The 21,060-nt window shown below is 46.4% G+C and overlaps 1 protein-coding gene across 5 annotated transcripts in view; it reads left to right on the top strand.

The window, feature by feature from the left end:
- Positions 1-315: 315 nt before the first annotated feature.
- The window catches only part of LOC123773352 (pleckstrin homology-like domain family B member 1), a 125,930-nt gene continuing 105,185 nt past the window's right edge, over positions 316-21,060 (top strand). For 4 of the 5 annotated variants that reach the window (XM_069318111.1, XM_069318109.1, XM_069318110.1 and 1 more), the window contains exons 1-3: positions 316-454; positions 2,770-3,342; positions 20,731-20,891. In XM_069318111.1, the coding sequence (XP_069174212.1) occupies positions 359-454; positions 2,770-3,342; positions 20,731-20,891 (830 nt within the window). In that variant the 5' untranslated portion in view covers positions 316-358. Of the gene's footprint in view, positions 455-2,769; positions 3,343-11,004; positions 11,312-20,730; positions 20,892-21,060 lie in introns of those variants that run through there. The other variant, XM_069318112.1, reaches the window with a different exon arrangement.

Raw genomic sequence — 21,060 nt, 5'->3', positions numbered from 1 at the left:
ATTTATGATCCAAGATTCATGTGTGATCTAATTTTTGTTGTTCACTCCTTTAATGAATTTCAATTTTTAATATAATAAATAGTTAATCAAAAACAGTTCCTATTTTAACATTACTAGCTCTGTACTAAAACACGTCATTCTGTTTCTCACAAAGTGTGCTATAAGGTACTTAGGTACTGAATAATACCAAGTACTGTACAGTACCAAGTACTGTACTGTACAATACTTGGGAAAATCACTGTTTCATAAACTTGTATGTCTCACTGTTTTGTAAATGTGTATGTCACATTGTCCTGTAAACGTGTATATCTCACGTTTATTGTTGTGCTTGCAGGTTCCTCCACGACCTGAAGCTTCCATGCGACCCTTTTCCACTTCTCCTTCACTTAATGGCACGGCTGGGAGAGCCAGACCTCGGTATTTTGGTGAATATATTTACACCAAGAACGATATGGTGAGTTATGATGCAAGATCTTCAGTACAGCATCTTGAGCCATATTCCTGAAATTGTATTTCATCCTCGATTGCTTTCATTATCCATATTTATTTTGTTTGTATCATAGATCTTTATTATAAGGCCTAGACCTAAAACAAGATGACTAGTTGTTGAGAATGAGAAATGTGAAAAAATGCATATTGTGAAGGACACAATAATGGAACTAAATTATTGGAACGCATATCAAAACCCTAAAAATGCACTCCCTAGAAAGATGAGAGGTATCATAAATTACATACATCGAAGATACTGGAAGTAAATTCGATGGGAAATACCCCAAATTCACGCAGACCAAAATAACTACATACTGGAGCGAAATATATGGTAGGGAATGTAGAACAGATTCTATGAAGAGTAGAGGTGCCATAGATGCAATCAGAGAACACTGCATGAATATCATTGGTATATGGGAGCCGGTCGGCCGAGCGGACAGCACGCTGGACTGTGATCCTGTGGTCCCGGGTTCGATCCCGGGCGCCAGCGAGAAACAATGGGCAGAGTTTCTTTCACCCTATGCCCCTGTTACCTAGCAGTAAATAGGTACCTGGGTGTTAGTCAGCTGTCACAGGCTGCTTCCTGGGGATGGAGGCCTGGTCGAGGACCGGTCCGTGGGGAAAATAAAGCCCCAAAATCATCTCGAGATAACCTCAAGATGGTTATTCAGTACCCTCCCAACAAACATAAGAAATGTTGTCTGAATAAAAGTGGACATGTTCAAGAAACAATTAGAAAATTTCCTGAAAAGAAGTGCCAGACCAACTAGGTTGTACTAGTTATGTGAGCCTGAAGGGCACTCCCAAGTACCAGCCTTTAGGACCAGGTTATCACAAGTCAAACCTGGACTTGGGCTGGACTTTGAGGGTAGAACAACTGCCATAGTCCACTACACGTATGCTCCAGTATATTGTAAAGAATAAATGCAGATTGCATGTTTTGGGAGTGGACGTTAGAGTGTACATAGGTACAACACAGCTAGTAATTTACAAGTTCATTGTAGTGAGTGCAGTGGATAATAGATCATTCTCACAGTTAGAAAAAAGATTGATTCATTTCATTTCATTATATGATGATGCTGTACAGGAAGATTTGAGGATATCTTGCATTTGATCCACATCATTTGCAATTAAGCAGACGATGAGTCTCAATAATGTGGCTTAAAATATGATGACTAAACCACACACCAGATGACGAAGAAACGACGATGTTTCGGTCCGTCCTGGACCATTATCAAGACATGTTTTCCATTAATTTTATTTTTTAATTTTTTGAAAAGTATTAGCATAAAGCACAAGTAAAAAATTTACAAAAGCCACAGCCTATTGTGCATATCAGCATGAGGATTAATATACTAGTTTGCAAATTTAGGTCTTAAATGAATTCATATTGAGTTTAGTTTTAGTTAATTTATTATGCACCCCATACCCATCTTGTGGGCATTAGTGGAAAGGGTTACAGAGGCACATAATGGGCTCAGGGACTGAACCCCACAATTCATTTAGCTAAGCAAGTTACAATCTTGATGAGCTAGTTACAAAATTCACTGCACATCGTCACATCAACAATGGGTTTGAGACTGAGCACAAGTATGGTTTCTAAATTAAAAAGTGTTTCATATACAGATTTATATTCATCATGTCAAGTGTGCTTTATTAATGTGATAATATTATATTATCACTTCCAGGACCTAATGACCATAGCTTAGTCAGTTTGGTTTATGTATTCTTTCATAGGTACCACAGACATGTGTAGATTGAAAACAGCTACAATGATGGAACTTTCTAATCTAAAAATGTCTTCACGTTCATTGTACAAAAATGGATATCTTGTTCTATGCATGTATAATTATTTATGGAGTGTATATGACTACTGAGGTAGATATAAAAACTGTAATATATCTATTATGTTGAATTTCAAACATATGTCTTGAGTTTTGAGGTTCATGCACTAGGCTAGGTTTAGTTAAGTAAGGATAGATTTAATTAGGCAAGATTAGGTCTAGTTAGGTTCATTAGAGTGTGGGTATATCTGACTCACCACTACCATTCTTCTCTCTCACAGAAGAAACAAAATTTCTGTATGTAAATGCCCTATAACACAACTGAGGAATTGGCCTTTAGATTACCATCTTGGTAGCTGTATATCTATCCAGTTGTTTACTGTCAAGCATTTGATTATCATATAATTAACTAAGACAGAATTCTCCCCATAGTTTATGTTTAGTGATAAAGATTGTAAATATGTTTTACAGTGGATATTATTTTTCATTTTCCCAGGCTCCACCTCCATTGGCTCCTCGTGTTCCTGTCACGTCCACTCGCTGGAGCCCAGGCAGCTCGATTCCCTTAAATTCAGGCTACCCAGGGGTGACTGGGGTGTCCACTGTAGTCTCCTCCTCTGGTATGACCTCTGTTCACAACATCATGTATCGTTCCTTGCCACCTCCACCAAGCTCATCCAGCAGTTACCAAGTTGCCACTGCCCCATTAAACCATGCCCCACATTCACCTGATGCATTATCCAATAACCTCCCACCTCCACCTTCAGTTCCTTTGCCACCCACACCCTCTTCTCCTTCAGTACCACCCACTGCTAATACAACTTCCCCAGTAACCACTCATTCGACCACTCTGTCAACCACAGCAACAATGCCATCTACATCCATGTCTCGTCTGTCTGGTCATCACCGGACGCCCTCTAGTAACTCGGGTGTGACGTCATCATCTATGACGGGTTCTTGGACACTGGGCATGGGTGCGACAGGAGTTGGGTTGAGCAGGGATGGTGGCAGAACGCCCACACGCTGTTCCCTTGAAGATCTCAGACACAGTGAACTTCGGAAACAACAGGTAAGAAACGCAAGGTACCTTGTGTATGCATTGTTTAGTACTGTAACTTGGTAAAGAATATTGGTGATTGCTTAATATATTGTGTACAGTTTTAGTTTGTTCAATATCATGCTCTAATTTTTTCTTTTTCTTTTCTCAAGGTACGTAACGTGTAGAGATAGAGCGGACTCTAGTAGAAGATGTGAATGCCATTATAAAGAGATGTTCAAGGCTGAGGCAAATAGCAGGTACTGTACATTTATTAACAAATGCATGGTATTGTTTTTGCATTCTATTATCTTGAATAAACAAATTATTTATTCTGTATGTGATTGTGTTGTTTAGTGAATTATTGTATGGGTGGATGATTGATTGTATTGAGTAATATTCACTTTACATGCATTGTGACCCAGTCATTTGCATGTCTTGATTCTGTTTTGCATCAGCCTTGTCAGAGTTTTCTGATGCTGGTTGTTGACAACCTGCAGCTTTCACGTTATCTTCTCAGGTGCTCAGTTGCCTTAACCTTCAGTGTGGTTTGACTGCTCTTCAGTTGTTCCAGCTCCTTCTATCCATAGTGTAATCCCATTGTGGGCCTTTGGATTCTGGTTTAATAGGTAGTGTGGCTGCCTTCTGTTTCTGTTTTTGCCAGATGTTTACCATTCCCTCTCATGAGGTGATGGTATGCTGTACTGGTCTCTTGCAGCTGGGCTCCTTCTTCAAGCACTAGCCCTAGGTTCTGTGCATATATGTCCTTAAAGTACACCCCTCATGTGTGCTTTGGATTTCGTGCCTCTGTTTGAAGTCCCCATATCACAGTGGTAAGACACTCCCAGCACTTCGTGAGCATTTTGGCTTGGGTTTTTATCCTGGCCAGGGAGGATTGACTAGGCACCAATCCTTAACTATGCCTCTGTTCACCCAGCAGTGAATGGGTACTTGATTGTTAAATGATTTGGTGAGTTGTGTTGCTGGGAAAATTAAGGTTAAGGACCTGCCCAAAACACTATGGATGCTAGTGGCTTTACAAGCCACTAATACAAGAGTGTAAGAACTCTTGTATTTATTAATAAAAACATTCAAAAAAGTATCTGGTGGCTAGATGTTTGTGCCATTTTATGTCTTTGTCGTTGTGCATTTTCAGGCATGACAATTGGCTTGATATATAGCACATTTTGGGTGCCTCCCCATATTTTGGCTTTGGATCTCATCATGTCAGGTCATTGGAATTAAAATTTTTCTGGCCTGTGACTGTTGGTTGGTATATGTTTTCTCCCAGGCCTGAGTCTGCTTCAGCCATGTACACAATTGTCGTGTGTGATGCTGTGTTGCTGAATGTAGCTGCCTTACCATAATTGCTGTTTGCCTTTGTTACTACTGCTAGAGCAGTTCGTGCATGTTTGGAGTTGTTCCTCTGCTTTCTTGGTTTGCTCTCCTCTGTTGTATTATCTTTTCAAGTACTTCTACTTCACTTTGCTGTTCTCAAGCCCGGGTCATTTGTGGCACATCCCATTGTCTGCCTGCTTTCCTTGGTTCTCCTCAACTTCCATAGTTTTTGCTCACCTGTGTTGTGCTCCTGTACCCTTAGCTGAAGCTGGCATAACCCAATTGCTGTTTGCCTTTGTACGTCTGGCTTTTCTTGGAGTATCTCTTATCCTTCCTTGCTTCTTTGCTTTCCTTTCTTCCTTCTTTCCTTATCTCCCTATCCTTATTTCCTTACCTCCTCTAATTCTTTCCCTACCTCCCTTCCCTTCCCTCCCCCCTCCCACACCTCCTTCCATCTCTCCCTCCCATCCATCTTACCAGCATGTTCCTTCAATACATCCATCCATCCTTCTCTGCTTTCCCTTTCCTGCCTTTCTTTCTTTCTTGCATTTAGAAATATTGCCAAAACAAAGGTGGACTTCTTCAAAAAACAATGAGATAGGTTCTTGCAAGAAATGCATACCAACCGGGTTGTAGCGGATGTGTGGACCTGCGGGTTGCTCCAAGCAATAGACAGTTGGGCAAGTTATCACAAATCGAGTTTGGCCCCGGGCCGGGCTCAGGGAGTAGAAGAACTCCTAGGCCCACTCCAGGCATGATTCAAGTCTTCCCCCACTCTTCCTCTCCTCCCCTCCATTCTTCCTCTCCTTCCTCCATTCTTTCCTACCCTCCCTTATCTTTATTACCTCTCTTCATTCCTTCTGTTCTAACACCCTTCTTCATTCCCAATATTCTTTCCTTCCTCTCTACTGCCTCTGAAAAAGGATGTTGTAGAAGCCACCTCCATTCACAGCTTTAAGACCAGATTAAAAAAGAAATTTGAGCATACCTTGAGGTTACTTTGAGGTGCTTCCGGGGCTTAGTGTCCCCGCGGCCCGGTCGTCGACCAGGCCTCCTGGTTGCTGGACTGATCAACCAGCCTAACTGTGACGTATGAGTCACAGCCTGGTTGATCAGGTATAAATCTCGCATGTTTCCGCCCGGGAAGCATAAGAATAGATAGGTTATAAGGCAACAGGTACAACAAAGCTAGTAGTCTGGGCATAAAGAGGTAGACCCCACTTCCTTGTAGTTACTGATAGATAACCCCCCTCCCCCCCTCTCTCTCTCACTCTCTCACTAGAAGCTTACTACATATGACAGTTTGATATAACAGCCAGGAATATGACACTTGTTATAATTAAGGTCAAATCAGTCAGTACGTAAGCTTAGTTTAAAATACATTCAGTGTCGTTATTTCCTTCCCTTCCCTCCCACCATCCCTCTAATCCCCCTCCCACCATCCCTCTAATCCCCCTCCCACCATCCCTCTAATCCCCCTCCCACCATCCCTCTAATCCCCCTCCCACCATCCCTCTAATCCCCTCCCACCATCCCTCTAATCCCCCTCCCACCATCCCTCTAATCCCCCTCCCACCATCCCTCTAATCCCCCTCCCACCATCCCTCTAATCACCCTCCCTCTAATCCCCCTCCCACCATCCCTCTAATCCCCTCCCACCATCCCTCTAATCCCCCTCCCACCATCCCTCTAATCCCCCTCCCACCATCCCTCTAATCCCCCTCCCACCATCCCTCTAATCCCCTCCTTACCCCCCCCCCCACTACCCTCCCTCCCTCTCTCTTGTAAAGTTCCGCATTCGTTTTTGTTATGAAGAGTGTTGACCTCTTAACTCTAACGTCTATTACGAACCTTCAATAGTTTTGAACTCGTTTCATATTTATTTCGAGTGAATTTCTATTTGGCCTGAGTTTACGTATATTATTTAATGTCATTAAGTTTGAATAGCATTTAGGCTCATTAATTTATAAGGTTGAAATTTGACTTTTGCTTTCAATTTCTCCTTACGTGGTTTTGAATAAATTTGGTCGATTTTTGTGTACATATTTCTCATCGTGTTCATAGTGAGAAATGTGTTTAATGCAACATTCCATTCTAATGGAATGTTGACATTAAACAATAAATTGATGCAAAAGCCATCGCGGCCGAAAAAAAAGCGGGCCAAAAATGACGGACACCGTGCTGGCAACACAGGCTACTTTGTTTTTTCCCACCACTATTTATTTAATTTCTTGTATTCCCAGCTAGCCCGGCCTTGCTCACCCTAGGAAATATAACTGGAATTTCAAATCACACGACTCATCCAGTTTTAGGCTCGTGTGACTGCCAATTAGCGTTATATTAATTGCTTTGTATGATGAGAGAAATACATACAATTTTACAAAATATTGCTAGGTATTATTAGGGTTAAAATCCTGTAGCGAGACTATTTGATGCATTTTAAACAGTTTATAGAGTATAATGTGAGTTGTGAGCGTCAACGTATTTCAACGGACGTTCCTTGAGGTCTTGGGTTGATGGGCGAGGCAGACCACATAGCTTGGTTGTTTGTCCGCACATAATGGTTGAGGATTGTCCACATGATTGAGCAGTTAGTTCCCTCTGTCTTAGGATTAACAACGGCATACCTCCACACGGGTGGTAGGTACCTCCGCATGCCACGGGTGGGACGCGAACGAGGGAACACAGTTGGAAACTGAATACCCAAATGAGCCACAGAGAAGTTAGAAGGAACTTTGTCAGTGTCAGAGTAGTTAACAGGTGGAATGCATTAAGCAGTGATGTGGTGGAGGCTGACTCCATACACAGTTCCAAATGTAGATATGATAGAGCCCAGTAGGCTCAGGAATCTGTACACCAGTTGATTGACAATTGAGAGGCGGGACCAAAGAGCCAGAGCTCAACCCCCACAAGCACAACTAGGTGAGTACACGTGAAGGAAGCTGTGTCACGTGATCACGTATGAAGCATATAAGGGCAGGCGCCATAAATGTGCATTTATTTACTGTTTTAACCACTGAATCTTGTTCTGTATATATTCAAATATAATTATTATTAGGTCTAGACGCTATGTGGTACGAAGGATAGGCCTATAACGCGGCCATATATAATATATAGACAACTACTACTCTCAGGATGGGTATGGGGGTCCACTACCACGCTCAGGATGGGTATGGGGGTCCACTACCACGCTCAGGATGGGTATGGGGGTCCACTACCACGCTCAGGATGGGTATGGGGGTCCACTACCACGCTCAGGATGGGTATGGGGGTCCACTACCACGCTCAGGATGGGTATGGGGGTCCACTACCACGCTCAGGATAGGTATGGGGGTCCACTACCACGCTCAGGATGGGTATGGGGGTCCACTACCACGCTCAGGATGGGTATGGGGGTCCACTACCACGCTCAGGATGGGTATGGGGGTCCACTACCACGCTCAGGATGGGTACGGGGGTCCACTACCACGCTCAGGATGGGTACGGGGGTCCACTATCACTCACAAGGATGGATATGGGGGTCCACTACTACTCTCAGGATAGGTATGGGGGTCCACTACCACTCACAGGACAACAGGTCCTCCAAAGGTTTCTCAATGTCAAAAATCTGTTGTACATAAGTGCCCTTATCCAAACCAACCAGAGGACCCAAAACAGAAAACGGGTCTATTTCAGTTTCTCTAGCCGCTATCATTTTCAAGTACGACGATTTTTGGCCTTAGAATATACGTCAAAATGCACCGCTCTATTAGGAGATTGGGTTGCACAGGACGGGTATAGGGGATTGGGAATGAATGAAGGCGATTGGGAATGAAGGAAGATTATTGTGAATGAAGAACAAATGATTGGGAATGAGGGTGAAGTAGATAAAGAGTGTGGCTGTGTGTCACAGGGAGAAAGGCTACTCTGAATTCCTTACAACGAGCTCTAAATGATTGAAAACTTGCACTCATGTTATGGGTGCTATTTTTAGCAGTTGACCAATGTTAGCGGTCATGACTCGACGGGCGGTTGGTTCTTCACCCATTTGGGAAGTTGTCCATGTGCCAAGTGTAGGCTTTGAAATGTTCCTTTTAAATTCAAATTTAAATTCAAATTTAAATTAAATAACTTTATTCATAAATATTACATTAAATTACAGTACTGTACATTATTAACCCAAGCGTCATAATAACATCGTAACATGTAATTATTGTAATTATATACCGTATATTATAGATTTCATTTAGGAACGACATTTATCAATTTATGAGAATCATAAATTGAATACAGTGACTGCAAAATGGTTTTGGCAAGATCTGAATGTTGTTTTTCAAGTGTTGTAATGGGTGAAGAACGTGATGTTGAACTGTTGCTCCTACGGGAGTGGTTTGGTTGATATTAACGTGCACTGGGAGGAGGAGCTCCACGCGCCGACGCTCATCCAGCGGGAAATCAATATAAATAACCCTAACCCTAGGCTAGGCGACTAGGGTCGACTGGGACGAAGGGAGCGGAGAGGAGAGGTGAGGGGAGGGGTAGTAGGATAGGGAGGGAAAGAGCCAGGAGCCAGATTCACGAAGCAGTTACGCAAGTACTTACGAACGTGTACATCTTTCCTCAATCTTTGACGGCTTTGTTTACATTTATTAAACAGTTTACAAGCGTGAAAACTTGCCAATCATCTGTTGTTATTGTTATAAACAGCCTCTTGGTGCTTCGGAGCTCATTAACTGTTTAATAATTGTAAACAAAGCCGCCAAAGATTCAGGAAAGATGTACACGTTTGTAAGTGCTTGCGTAACTGCTTCGTGAATCTTGCTCCAGCTGAACAAATCCACAAGGGCCGTGACGAGGATTCGAACCTACGTCCGAGAGCATCCCAGACGCTACCCTTGTGGATTTGTTCATTTGATGCATCACGCTATTGTGATTTCTGTGTGTGAGAGCTTAAGATGTTCAAGTAATGTGTAAGTATATTATTCCTAAAGACTATTGTCATATACATTAAACTGTGTAACTAGTTTTTCGAGATTGTTACTTAGTTAAACGATGAATTTTAGGGTTCAGTTCCCATTTAAGTCCTCCTGGTTGCTGGACTGGTCAACCAGGCTGTTGGACGCGGCTGCTCGCAGCCTGACGTATGAATCACAGCGTGGTTGATCAGGTATTCTTTGGAGGTGCCTGTTAAGTTCTCTCTCACTGTGAGGGGTCGGCCAGTTATGTCCCTTACGTGTAGTGGAAGCGTGTTGAACAGTCTCGGGCCTCTGATGTTGATAGAGTTCTCTCTCAGAGTACCTGTTGCACCTCCGCTTTTCAACGGGGGTATTCTGGACATCCTGCCATGTCTTCTGGTCTCATGTGGTGTTATTTCTGTGTGCAGGTTTGGGACCTGCACACAGATCCCACACCTGTGTGCAGGTATGTCGAGCCAACTTGTGTTGGGAGAGGTCCGGTGCGCAGCGAGGCCACACCTGCGTGCTGGGGTGGCGTGGTAAACCCCTATTGTATGGGGGACTTGGCGGGGGCGGAAGTGGGAGGGGACAAACACACACACACACATTGATTACACACACACACACACACACACACACACACACCCTGTTGATTGACGGTTGACAGGTGGGACCAAAGAGCCAGAGCTCAACCCCCGCAAGCACAAATAGGTGACTACACACCCCCCCCCCTACCTACCTACCTACCTACCCACCTACCTACCTACCTACCTACCTACCTACCTACCTACCCACCTACCTACCTACCTACCTACCTACCTACCTACCTACCTACCTACCTACCTACCTACCTACCTACCTACCTACCTACCTACCTACCCACCCACCACCTCACTTGCCCCGGTAGTGAGTGTTAGTCAAGTACTAAGTACTCAGTGCGCCTGCGTAACCACGGACACGCTGCTCAGACAACCCTCGTTATTATTCACAGACAAAGGCAGCCGACTTGTTTTCACAGAATGTTAAGATTATAAAAAGCTTGAGAGTAATGCAGTTGTGTGTGGCTCCAGGGTGAGGCCACCGGAGGCTGGCTTGGACCCGCCTCCACGCACGTGTAGCTCCTCCTTTGTTTTCACGTTAGAGCAATTTTGGAGGGAGAATGGCGGCGGGGATCGTGATTTACCGCTCCGTGACGCTCTTGTATTGAGGGAGGGGCGGTGGTGACGTCATTCCCAATGGTGGTTAAGGGATGGGGGGGTTGTGACGTCACTGGTGGTGGTTATGGGACGGGGGATCTGGTCTGGAAGAGTGAGTGCCGCAGCCCTCAGTACGCTCCTGGAACTCTTCCAGCGGAGACCTGGCCACCACGTGCTACCCGGACGACGTTGTTGAGTCGCCGAGTACCGTTATATTTTGGGCTCTACTGCGGTGACCTTTGCCCTCGGGTGTGGGTTGTGGTTGACGAATCAACTTGGTGTTAGTACATATTGAATTAGCTTGGGCATTGAGCAGCTGAAATTGGTCCTCCACTTGTGGGATTACCGCGTAGAACATCCGGGCGTGAACAGAGCAGTGCCCGCTGCCTCCCTGCGGCGGTAGGCAGCGCCAGGCTCTCTGGCACCCCCGGGGGCAGTGCCTCGGCCATGTGGGACTTCCTGGCCACGCCCATGGTGGGCTTCCTGCAGGAGGGACGACTCAGAAGGAAGCTTCTCAAGTTCTATAGTCGCAAGGTGAGGCCATGGCACTCGATTATCTTTATGGTGTCACTCACGTGTCATGTCACTGTTTATGGTGTCACACAGGTGTCATGTCACTGTTTATGGTGTCACACAGGTGTCATATCACCTGTTGTTGACATATAAAAAATTACAGAAAAAATAACGTATAATTTTTTTCGCTAATTTGTTACATATATGAATATAATGAGACAAGTAACACACAACGCTAAAAATAACACTATATATATACAAATATTTTAGAGGCTATGTCGTAAAGTTTCAATAGGTAATATTGTTTATAAAGCCGTGAATCACTCGCAGAAATATACGTTGGGTGTATTAGAGCACAATTGTATTAGGGGGTTGGGTGGCCGAGTGGACAGCGCTCTAGGCTCGTGGACCTAGGGACCGGGGTTCGATCCCGCATCCGGTGGAGACAGATGGGCAGTTTCTTTAACCCTGATACCCCTGTTACCTAGCTGTAAATAGGTACCTGGGAGTTAGACAGCTGCTATGGGGTGTCCCGCAATCACAAATAGGTGAATACATACACCAGAGGATAAAATGTATGTATATTTCATATACATTCGTGGACAAAATATACTAACATACCTGTCAGTATATTTTATATACTGACAATGAAAATATACTTTTGTCCCTGGAACAAAAAAAAATACATATTTATACACATCATATGGATAAATGAGAGAGTCGTACACAAATCCCGATGAAAATGTATTCATACACATTCCCGGGACGAAAAGTCTGGTGATACACATACCTGGGATAAGTGACAGTCACGTGCACATCCCGGGACAAAAGATAGCAACATACACACCCTAGAGACATCACATCCCGGCACAAGGCGTCCAGAGTTGTTTAAAGAGAATCCATGATATCCTAATCAGGATGACATATCTCCTGGAATATCTTTTAAGATTTGTAGATATCTGCAGCAGGTGTCGCAAGGGTTGGATTAGGATCAGATATAAAGCTTCCCTCAAGCACATTCAATGTCGTTCAGTTACAGCCCAACTCCTGTGTCAGTCCAATACGGGCTCACCATAGCCCGTGCTACTTGAAACGTTTTGTTCCGAGTAGCTGAATGTTAAACAACAACACTCATTGTTAGAGGTGTGTGCGATGGTCCGACACAGGTGGTGTTCCTGTCCAAGGTGAGGAATGAGTAAGCCTGAGCTGCCATTATGTAGTGGTTGAGGAAGGCCAAGTGTTGACCAAGCCTGGAGGGGGAGGTGTAAGGGGGCTTTCACTGGTGACTCTGGCACCTGGGCGCCAGACAGCTAGTCTACTTGTTCACAAATGCCAGCCTCCTGCCCACAGCACACTGATCACCACATACATGGGAGGGGAGACATGATCACTACCTGCAAAATTCTCAGGAGAATTGACAGGGTAGACAAGGATTAATTATTTAACATGGGTGGTACACTCACAAGGTATCAACACATTATATGGATGTGTATCAATCTACAAAATGCTCAGAGGAATCGACCGGGTAAACAAGGATGAACTATTCAACACTGGTGGGACGCGAACAAGGGGACACAGGTGGAAACTGAGTACCTAAATGAGTCACAGGGACGTTAGAAAGAACTTTTTCAGTGTCAGAGTAGTTAGTAAATGGAATGCATTAGGCAGTGATGTGGTGGAGGCTGACTCCATACACAGTTTCAAATGTAGATATGATAGAGCCCAGTAGGCTCAGGAATCTGTACACCAGTTGATTGACGGTTGGGAGGCGGGACCAAAGAGCCAGAGCTCAACCCCCGTAAGCACAATTAGGTGAGTACTCTGGCGCCAACACCTCGAGGCTCTATTGTGGTTGTTCTGCCAGGGACGCCCTCAGGGGGCAGGAAGCGTAGCACAGGTGTGTACACACATACACACAGTACGTGAAGGAGTCTGGTAGCTGAGGGAACAGCGCGCAGGACTAGTAATTCTGTGGCCCGGGTTCGATTCCCGGACCAGGCAGAAACAAATGGGCAAACTTTCTTTCATCCTAAATGGCCCTGTTTCCTAGCAGTAAATAAGTACCTGGGAGTTAGACAGCTGTTACGGAGCTGCTTCCTGTGTGTCTGTGTATGTGAGAGAGAGAAAAAAAAACATTTAATTGATTGATTAATTGACAGTTGAGAGGCGGGCCGAAAGAGCAGAGTTCAACCCCCCGCAAACACAACTAGGTGAAGACACACACACACACACACACACACACACACACACACACACACACACACACACACACACACACACACACACACACACACACACACACACACACACCGCATCACAAGGATTAGGCTACCGCCATCTGGCAAATCAGGGTGTTCACCTAGTACCATAACTACCAATAATAAATAAACTATACAAGATAGTAATATAATAATCACAATAAACTACCACTCACAGGACGAGTATGGGGTGCACAATAAACTACCACTCACAGGATGAGTATGGGGTGCACAATAAACTACCACTCACAGGACGAGTATGGGGTGCACAATAAACTACCACTCACAGGATGAGTATGGGGTGCACAATAAACTACCACTCACAGGACGAGTATGGGGTGCACAATAAACTACCACTCACAGGATGAGTATGGGGTGCACAATAAACTACCACTCACAGGATGAGTATGGGGTGCACAATAAACTACCACTCACAGGACGAGTATGGGGTGCACAATAAACTACCACTCACAGGATGAGTATGGGGTGCACAATAAACTACCACTCACAGGACGAGTATGGGGTGCACAATAAACTACCACTCACAGGATGAGTATGGGGTGCACAATAAACTACCACTCACAGGATGAGTATGGGGTGCACAATAAACTACCACTCACAGGACGAGTATGGGGTGCACAATAAACTACCACTCACAGGACGAGTATAGGGTGCACAATAAACTACCACTCACAGGACGAGTATGGGGTGCACAATAAACTACCACGCACAGGACGAGTATAGGGTGCACAATAAACTACCACTCACAGGACGAGTATGGGGTGCACAATAAACTACCACGCACAGGACGAGTATGGGGTGCACAATAAACTACCACTCACAGGACGAGTATGGGGTGCACAATAAACTACCACGCACAGGACGAGTATGGGGTGCACAATAAACTACCACTCACAGGACGAGTATGGGGTGCACAATAAACTACCACTCACAGGATGAGTATGGGGTGCACAATAAACTCCAACTCACAGGACGAGTATGGGGTGCACAATAAACTACCACTCACAGGACGAGTATGGGGTGCACAATAAACTACCACTCACAGGATGAGTATGGGGTGCACAATAAACTACCACTCACAGGATGAGTATGGGGTGCACAATAAACTACCACTCACAGGATGAGTATGGGGTGCACAATAAACTACCACTCACAGGACGAGTATGGGGTGCACAATAAACTACCACTCACAGGACGAGTATAGGGTGCACAATAAACTACCACTCACAGGACGAGTATAGGGTGCACAATAAACTACCACTCACAGGATGAGCATGGGGTGCACAATAAACTACCACTCACAGGATGAGTATGAGGTGCACAATAAACTACCACGCACAGGACGAGTATGGGGTGCACAATAAACTACCACTCACAGGATGAGTATGAGGTGCACAATAAACTACCACTCACAGGACGAGTATGGGGTGCACAGTAAACTACCACTCACAGGATGAGTATGGGGTGCACAATAAACTACCACGCACAGGACGAGTATGGGGTGCACAATAAACTACCACGCACAGGACGAGTATGGGGTGCACAGTAAACTACCACTCACAGGATGAGTATGAGGTGCACAATAAACTACCACTCACAGGACGAGTATGGGGTGCACAATAAACTACCACGCACAGGACGAGTATGGGGTGCACAATAAACTACCACGCACAGGACGAGTATGGGGTGCACAATAAACTACCACGCACAGGACGAGTATGGGGTGCACAATAAACTACCACGCACAGGACGAGTATGGGGTGCACAGTAAACTACCACTCACAGGACGAGTATGGGGTGCACAATAAACTACCACGCACAGGACGAGTATAGGGTGCACAATAAACTACCACGCACAGGACGAGTATGGGGCGCACAATAAACTACCACGCACAGGACGAGTATGGGGTGCACAATAAACTACCACGCACAGGACGAGTATGGGGTGCACAATAAACTACCACTCACAGGATGAGTATGGGGTGCACAATAAACTACCACGCACAGGACGAGTATGGGGTGCACAATAAACTACCACGCACAGGACGAGTATGGGGTGCACAATAAACTACCACGCACAGGACGAGTATAGGGTGCACAATAAACTACCACGCACAGAACGAGTATGGGGTGCACAATAAACTACCACGCACAGGACGAGTATGGGGCGCACAATAAACTACCACGCACAGAACGAGTATAGGGTGCACAATAAACTACCACGCACAGGACGAGTATAGGGTGCACAATAAACTACCACGCACAGGACGAGTATGGGGTGCACAATAAACTACCACGCACAGGACGAGTATGGGGTGCACAATAAACTACCACGCACAGGACGAGTATGGGGTGCACAATAAACTACCACGCACAGGACGAGTATGGGGTGCACAATAAACTACCACGCACAGGACGAGTATAGGGTGCACAATAAACTACCACGCACAGGACGAGTATGGGGTGCACAATAAACTACCACGCACAGGACGAGTATGGGGTGCACAATAAACTACCACGCACAGGACGAGTATGGGGTGCACAATAAACTACCACGCACAGGACGAGTATGGGGTGCACAATAAACTACCACGCACAGGACGAGTATGGGGTGCACAATAAACTACCACGCACAGGACGAGTATGGGGTGCACAATAAACTACCACGCACAGGACGAGTATGGGGTGCACAATAAACTACCACGCACAGGACGAGTATGGGGTGCACAATAAACTACCACGCACAGGACGAGTATGGGGCGCACAATAAACTACCACGCACAGAACGAGTATAGGGTGCACAATAAACTACCACTCACAGGACGAGTATAGGGTGCACAATAAACTACCACTCACAGGACGAGTATGGGGCGCACAATAAACTACCACGCACAGAACGAGTATAGGGTGCACAATAAACTACCACGCACAGAACGAGTATAGGGTGCACAATAAACTACCACGCACAGGACGAGTATGGGGCGCACAATAAACTACCACGCACAGAACGAGTATAGGGTGCACAATAAACTACCACTCACAGGACGAGTATGGGGTGCACAATAAACTACCACGCACAGAACGAGTATAGGGTGCACAATAAACTACCACTCACAGGACGAGTATGGGGTGCACAATAAACTACCACGCACAGAACGAGTATAGGGTGCACAATAAACTACCACTCACAGGACGAGTATGGGGTGCACAATATAAAATAAAGTGAAACTTGAAACATTGAAGGAAAAAGTTATACCGAAAATCCGTTTATGAACTCGTAGATAAACAGTATTTACAACTTCCTGATGAAGCCGCGATAGTGGTGACGCCTGACCTCACGCAGGATTGTGCCGCAATTTGGGTTTGACCTTTGACCCGTGAGGTCAAAGGTGCTGCCGTTACACCGTGTGGGAGTTACTGCAAGGCTTCCTATTGTCTCAACAGCGAGGGATGGTCGCCGTTTAACGGTCTGTTGGTATTGCCTCTCCATTGAGGGTTGGCTGTATGCCCCGCTTCCAGGGCTGACTGGGGAGGGTCTCCCACGCATGGTAATACCGTTCCCGCGCCGCTAGGGGTCACTGTGCGCTGGTGCTGACAAGGGCCGCCAATCTCACCTTCAGGAACGTTGAAGGGCGACCCATGTCTCACCAGGCACTGGGTGCCAGCCCTCAGGGACCCCCGTTAATCGTGGGGGGAGGGGAATCCAAGTTCCAAGTAGCACGGGCTATGGTGAGCCGCATAACTTACCTGGTACAGGAGCAGGAGTAGCGACATGTTGACGCTGCCTTTTACGGGCTATTCATGCCCGTGCCAGTGGCTTAATCTTTATGAGTCAGACGCTGCCTTGGACTAGAGCGCCCCGGCCTCCATAGGTTAGGAGGGGCTTCTGTAGGTTTATACACTTGTGGTTGGGCAAAACCACTACAGATTCGACGCTTCTTGTGAACTTAACGGGACGAGACTTGTCAAGTGATGAGAGTACCAGTAAGAGAGGGACGAGTGTGGGTGTACTCATCTAGTTGTGCTTGCGGGGGTTGAGCTTCGTCTCTTTGGTCCCCGCCTCTCAACTGTCAATCAACTGGTGTACAGGTTCCTGAGTCTATTAGGCTCTATCGTATCTACATTTGAAACTGTGTATGTATTCTGCCTCCACCATATTACTTCCTAATGTATTCCGTTTGTTAACCATTCAGACACTGAAAAAGTTCTTTCTAATGTCTCAATGGCTTATCTCGGTACTCAATTTTCTCGCCTGTGTCTCCTAATGCGTGTGCCCCTTGTGTTAAATAAATTGCTTTTATCTACCCTATTAATTCCTCTGATAATCTTGTATGTGGTGATCGTCTCCCCCACTAACTCTTCTTTCTTTTAGCGTCGTGAGGTTTAGCTCCAGTAGTCTCTCCTCGTAGCTCATACCCCTCAGCTCGGGGTACTAGTCTGAAGGCATACCTCTGAACCTTCTCCAATTTAGTTTTGTGCTTGAGATACGAACTCTATGCTGGAGCTGCATACCCTAGGATTGGTCTAACATATGTTTTATACAAGGTTCTTAATGATTCCTTACACAAGTCGTTTTTATGTTGGCCAACCTGACATATGCCGCTGATGATATCCTCTTCATATAGGCTTCAGGGACAGGTCTGACGTGATATCAACCCCCAGGTCTTTCTCACTCCGATTCTTGAAGAATTTCTTGTCCCAAATGGTACCTTGTATCTGGCCTCCTGCTCCCTACACCTATTTTCATTACTTTACATTTGATCGGGTTAAACTCTAACAGCCATTTGTTGGAACATTCCTTCAGTTTGTCCAGTTCATCTGTGTGTGTGTGTGTACCAGTAGGCTGAAGGTGGTATGCGAGTACGGAGCAGTAACAGCTGCAGGGGGACTTAAGGAGCTGTATAACCACAGCATCTTCTGTGGGCCACTGATGGTTGGGTTGTAGTGTTGACACCGGCCAATTGTCAGTGCTTCATTTCCTGTGGTTGAGCGTGGATCACAGAGGGGCGTGGGTGGCGGGACCAGGATGCTGGTGAAGGCAGCAGGCGTGGGTCAGGAGCCTGTGGAAGGCAGAGAGGGCGTGGGTCAGGAGCCTGTGGAAGGCAGAGAGGGCGTGGGTCAGGAGCCTGTGGAAGGCAGAGAGGGCGTGGGTCAGGAGCCTGTGGAAGGCAGAGAGGGCGTGGGTCAGGAGCCTGTGGAAGGCAGAGAGGGCGTGGGTCAGGAGCCTGTGGAAGGCAGAGAGGGCGTGGGTCAGGAGCCTGTGGAAGGCAGAGAGGGCGTGGGTCAGGAGCCTGTGGAAGGCAGAGAGGGCGTGGGTCAGGAGCCTGTGGAAGGCAGAGAGGGCGTGGGTCAGGAGCCTGTGGAAGGCAGAGAGGGCGTGGGTCAGGAGCCTGTGGAAGGCAGAGAGGGCGTGGGTCAGGAGCCTGTGGAAGGCAGAGAGGGCGTGGGTCAGGAGCCTGTGGAAGGCAGAGAGGGCGTGGGTCAGGAGCCTGTGGAAGGCAGAGAGGGCGTGGGTCAGGAGCCTGTGGAAGGCAGAGAGGGCGTGGGTCAGGAGCCTGTGGAAGGCAGAGAGGGCGAGGGTCAGGAGCCTGTGGAAGGCAGAGAGGGCGTGGGTCAGGAGGCTGTGGAAGACAGAGAGGGCGTGGGTGGTGGCGTCGGGAGACTGGGGCAGGGGGGGGGGGAGCAGAAGGGCGTGGGTGGCGCCAAGACGGCTGGGAAGGACAGGGACAGTAGTGGAGGCTGGGGAATGTACGAACAAATGTGACATCTTACATTGTGCTTTTTATTGTATTGCGGGATCGAACCCGGGATCACATTACTCCTGTAGACGTATTAATTTGTAGCCCAATGTTCACATTGTTGTGAATATTAGGATGATGAGTGGCAAAGTATACATGGTGTATAATTAATACAATATATAATAAGACTAAATAGTTCATCCCATGATAGTACTTATATCAACTGTTTGGTTAAAGTACCAATGTGTACTGTTCACGTGTTGTGTTACTGAATTAGCACAAATGCATCTAGAACATCGGAAAAGTAACTGAAGAGCCTAACCTGACCTGTCCTGGCAATCCTAGGCCTAATACATGTATGTGCTTCAATAGACCTACTTAAGCTAGGGGGGGTTTTGTCTTTTTCTGCGACTCTATAAAATTAATATACAAAATGTAAACTGCTTTTTTTCGGAGAGGGTGACCCAACAGTCCGTACTGGTGCGTCCACCCAAGTTACTGTAAGTTACTGTCATTTTAGGAGGATTGGCTGAAATATTCCCACGTGTGAAGACATGTTTACATTCGGCAGATTACAGTGTGTGTGTCAACAGAGATAAGCTTATCATTCTTTATTTTATGTCACACTGTTTTGTTTTCGTCCCATTATCAAAACAAGAACTTCAGGGAGGTGGGGGGTTGGTCTGACTTCGTGGAGAGGGGTTACTTGTGTTGGCCTGACTTCGTGGAGAGGGGTTACTTGAGTTGACCTGACTTCGAGGAGGAGGGAAGGGGTTGGGGGATACTTGTGTGTGGATGTAGAAGAGCCCAGCGTGACATGGATGTGAGCCAACATCCGCACAGATGTGCCTGGGAGATGACGGGACGGGAAGATGCTTGTTACTTCCAGGATGTGTCTCCACCACGCTAATGTTGCTCTCCCACCTCTCCTCCCTCTCTCTCTTGTTATCTGCTTTCTCTCTCTCTGTATTGTGTCTGTTAATTATCTCGCTGGTCTTTTGAGGTGCGAGTTGTCTTGTGTCTTTCTCTTGTCACTTGTGGCTCACACACCTTGAGGTTACCTTGAGGTGCTTCCGGGGCTTAGCGTCCCCGCGGCCCGGTCGTCGACCAGGCCTCCTGGAGCCTGGTCAGTCTGGTCAAGCAGATCACGTTGGAACGTGCCCAGCGTTTCTCTTGAAGGGATCCACCGCTGTTCCCGCCACAGTTCTTGTATTTGTTGGCGGGAGATGGACGCGTGGTGGGCCCGCCGTGTTAATTGGGCGTCATTTTTCACATTTTTCTCAATTATATTTCCGTTCGTTTGAATAGGAGCTGCCTCGTATGGGCCAATAGGAGCTGCCTCCTATTTACCAATAGGTCTAATGCAGTTTGGTATATTGTTATGTACTGTTGAGGTGTGCTAAGACTGTAGTTTCTCCTGCAGGCGGTGGAGGAGCGGCTGAAGGAGCAGGAGGCAGCGGCGGCTGAGAGGGCTCGTCTGGAGGAGATCCTGACCCTGTGTGCTGAGTACGAGCGTCAGCACCAGGCTGGCACCCCGTCCCCTCGGCCCCACCTCTCACCCCACTACACCCTCACCCAGAACAGGTGAGTCAGTACCCAACACCCCCTCCCCTAAGCCGCACCCCCCCCCCCCACTACACCTTCATCTACTCATGGTGAGTGAGAACCCAGCACTGGGAGAGTATTATCCCCCTGCACTTAAGGTTATTATTACATATAACAGTAATAACCTTGGGTTGTGAAGTCTGCAAGC

Source organism: Procambarus clarkii, chromosome 89, assembly GCF_040958095.1.
Source record: "Procambarus clarkii isolate CNS0578487 chromosome 89, FALCON_Pclarkii_2.0, whole genome shotgun sequence".
Taxonomy (NCBI): Eukaryota; Metazoa; Arthropoda; class Malacostraca; order Decapoda; family Cambaridae; genus Procambarus; species Procambarus clarkii.
The sequence above is the reverse complement of the archived record's forward strand: the minus strand, read 5'-3'. Positions and strand labels throughout refer to the sequence as shown.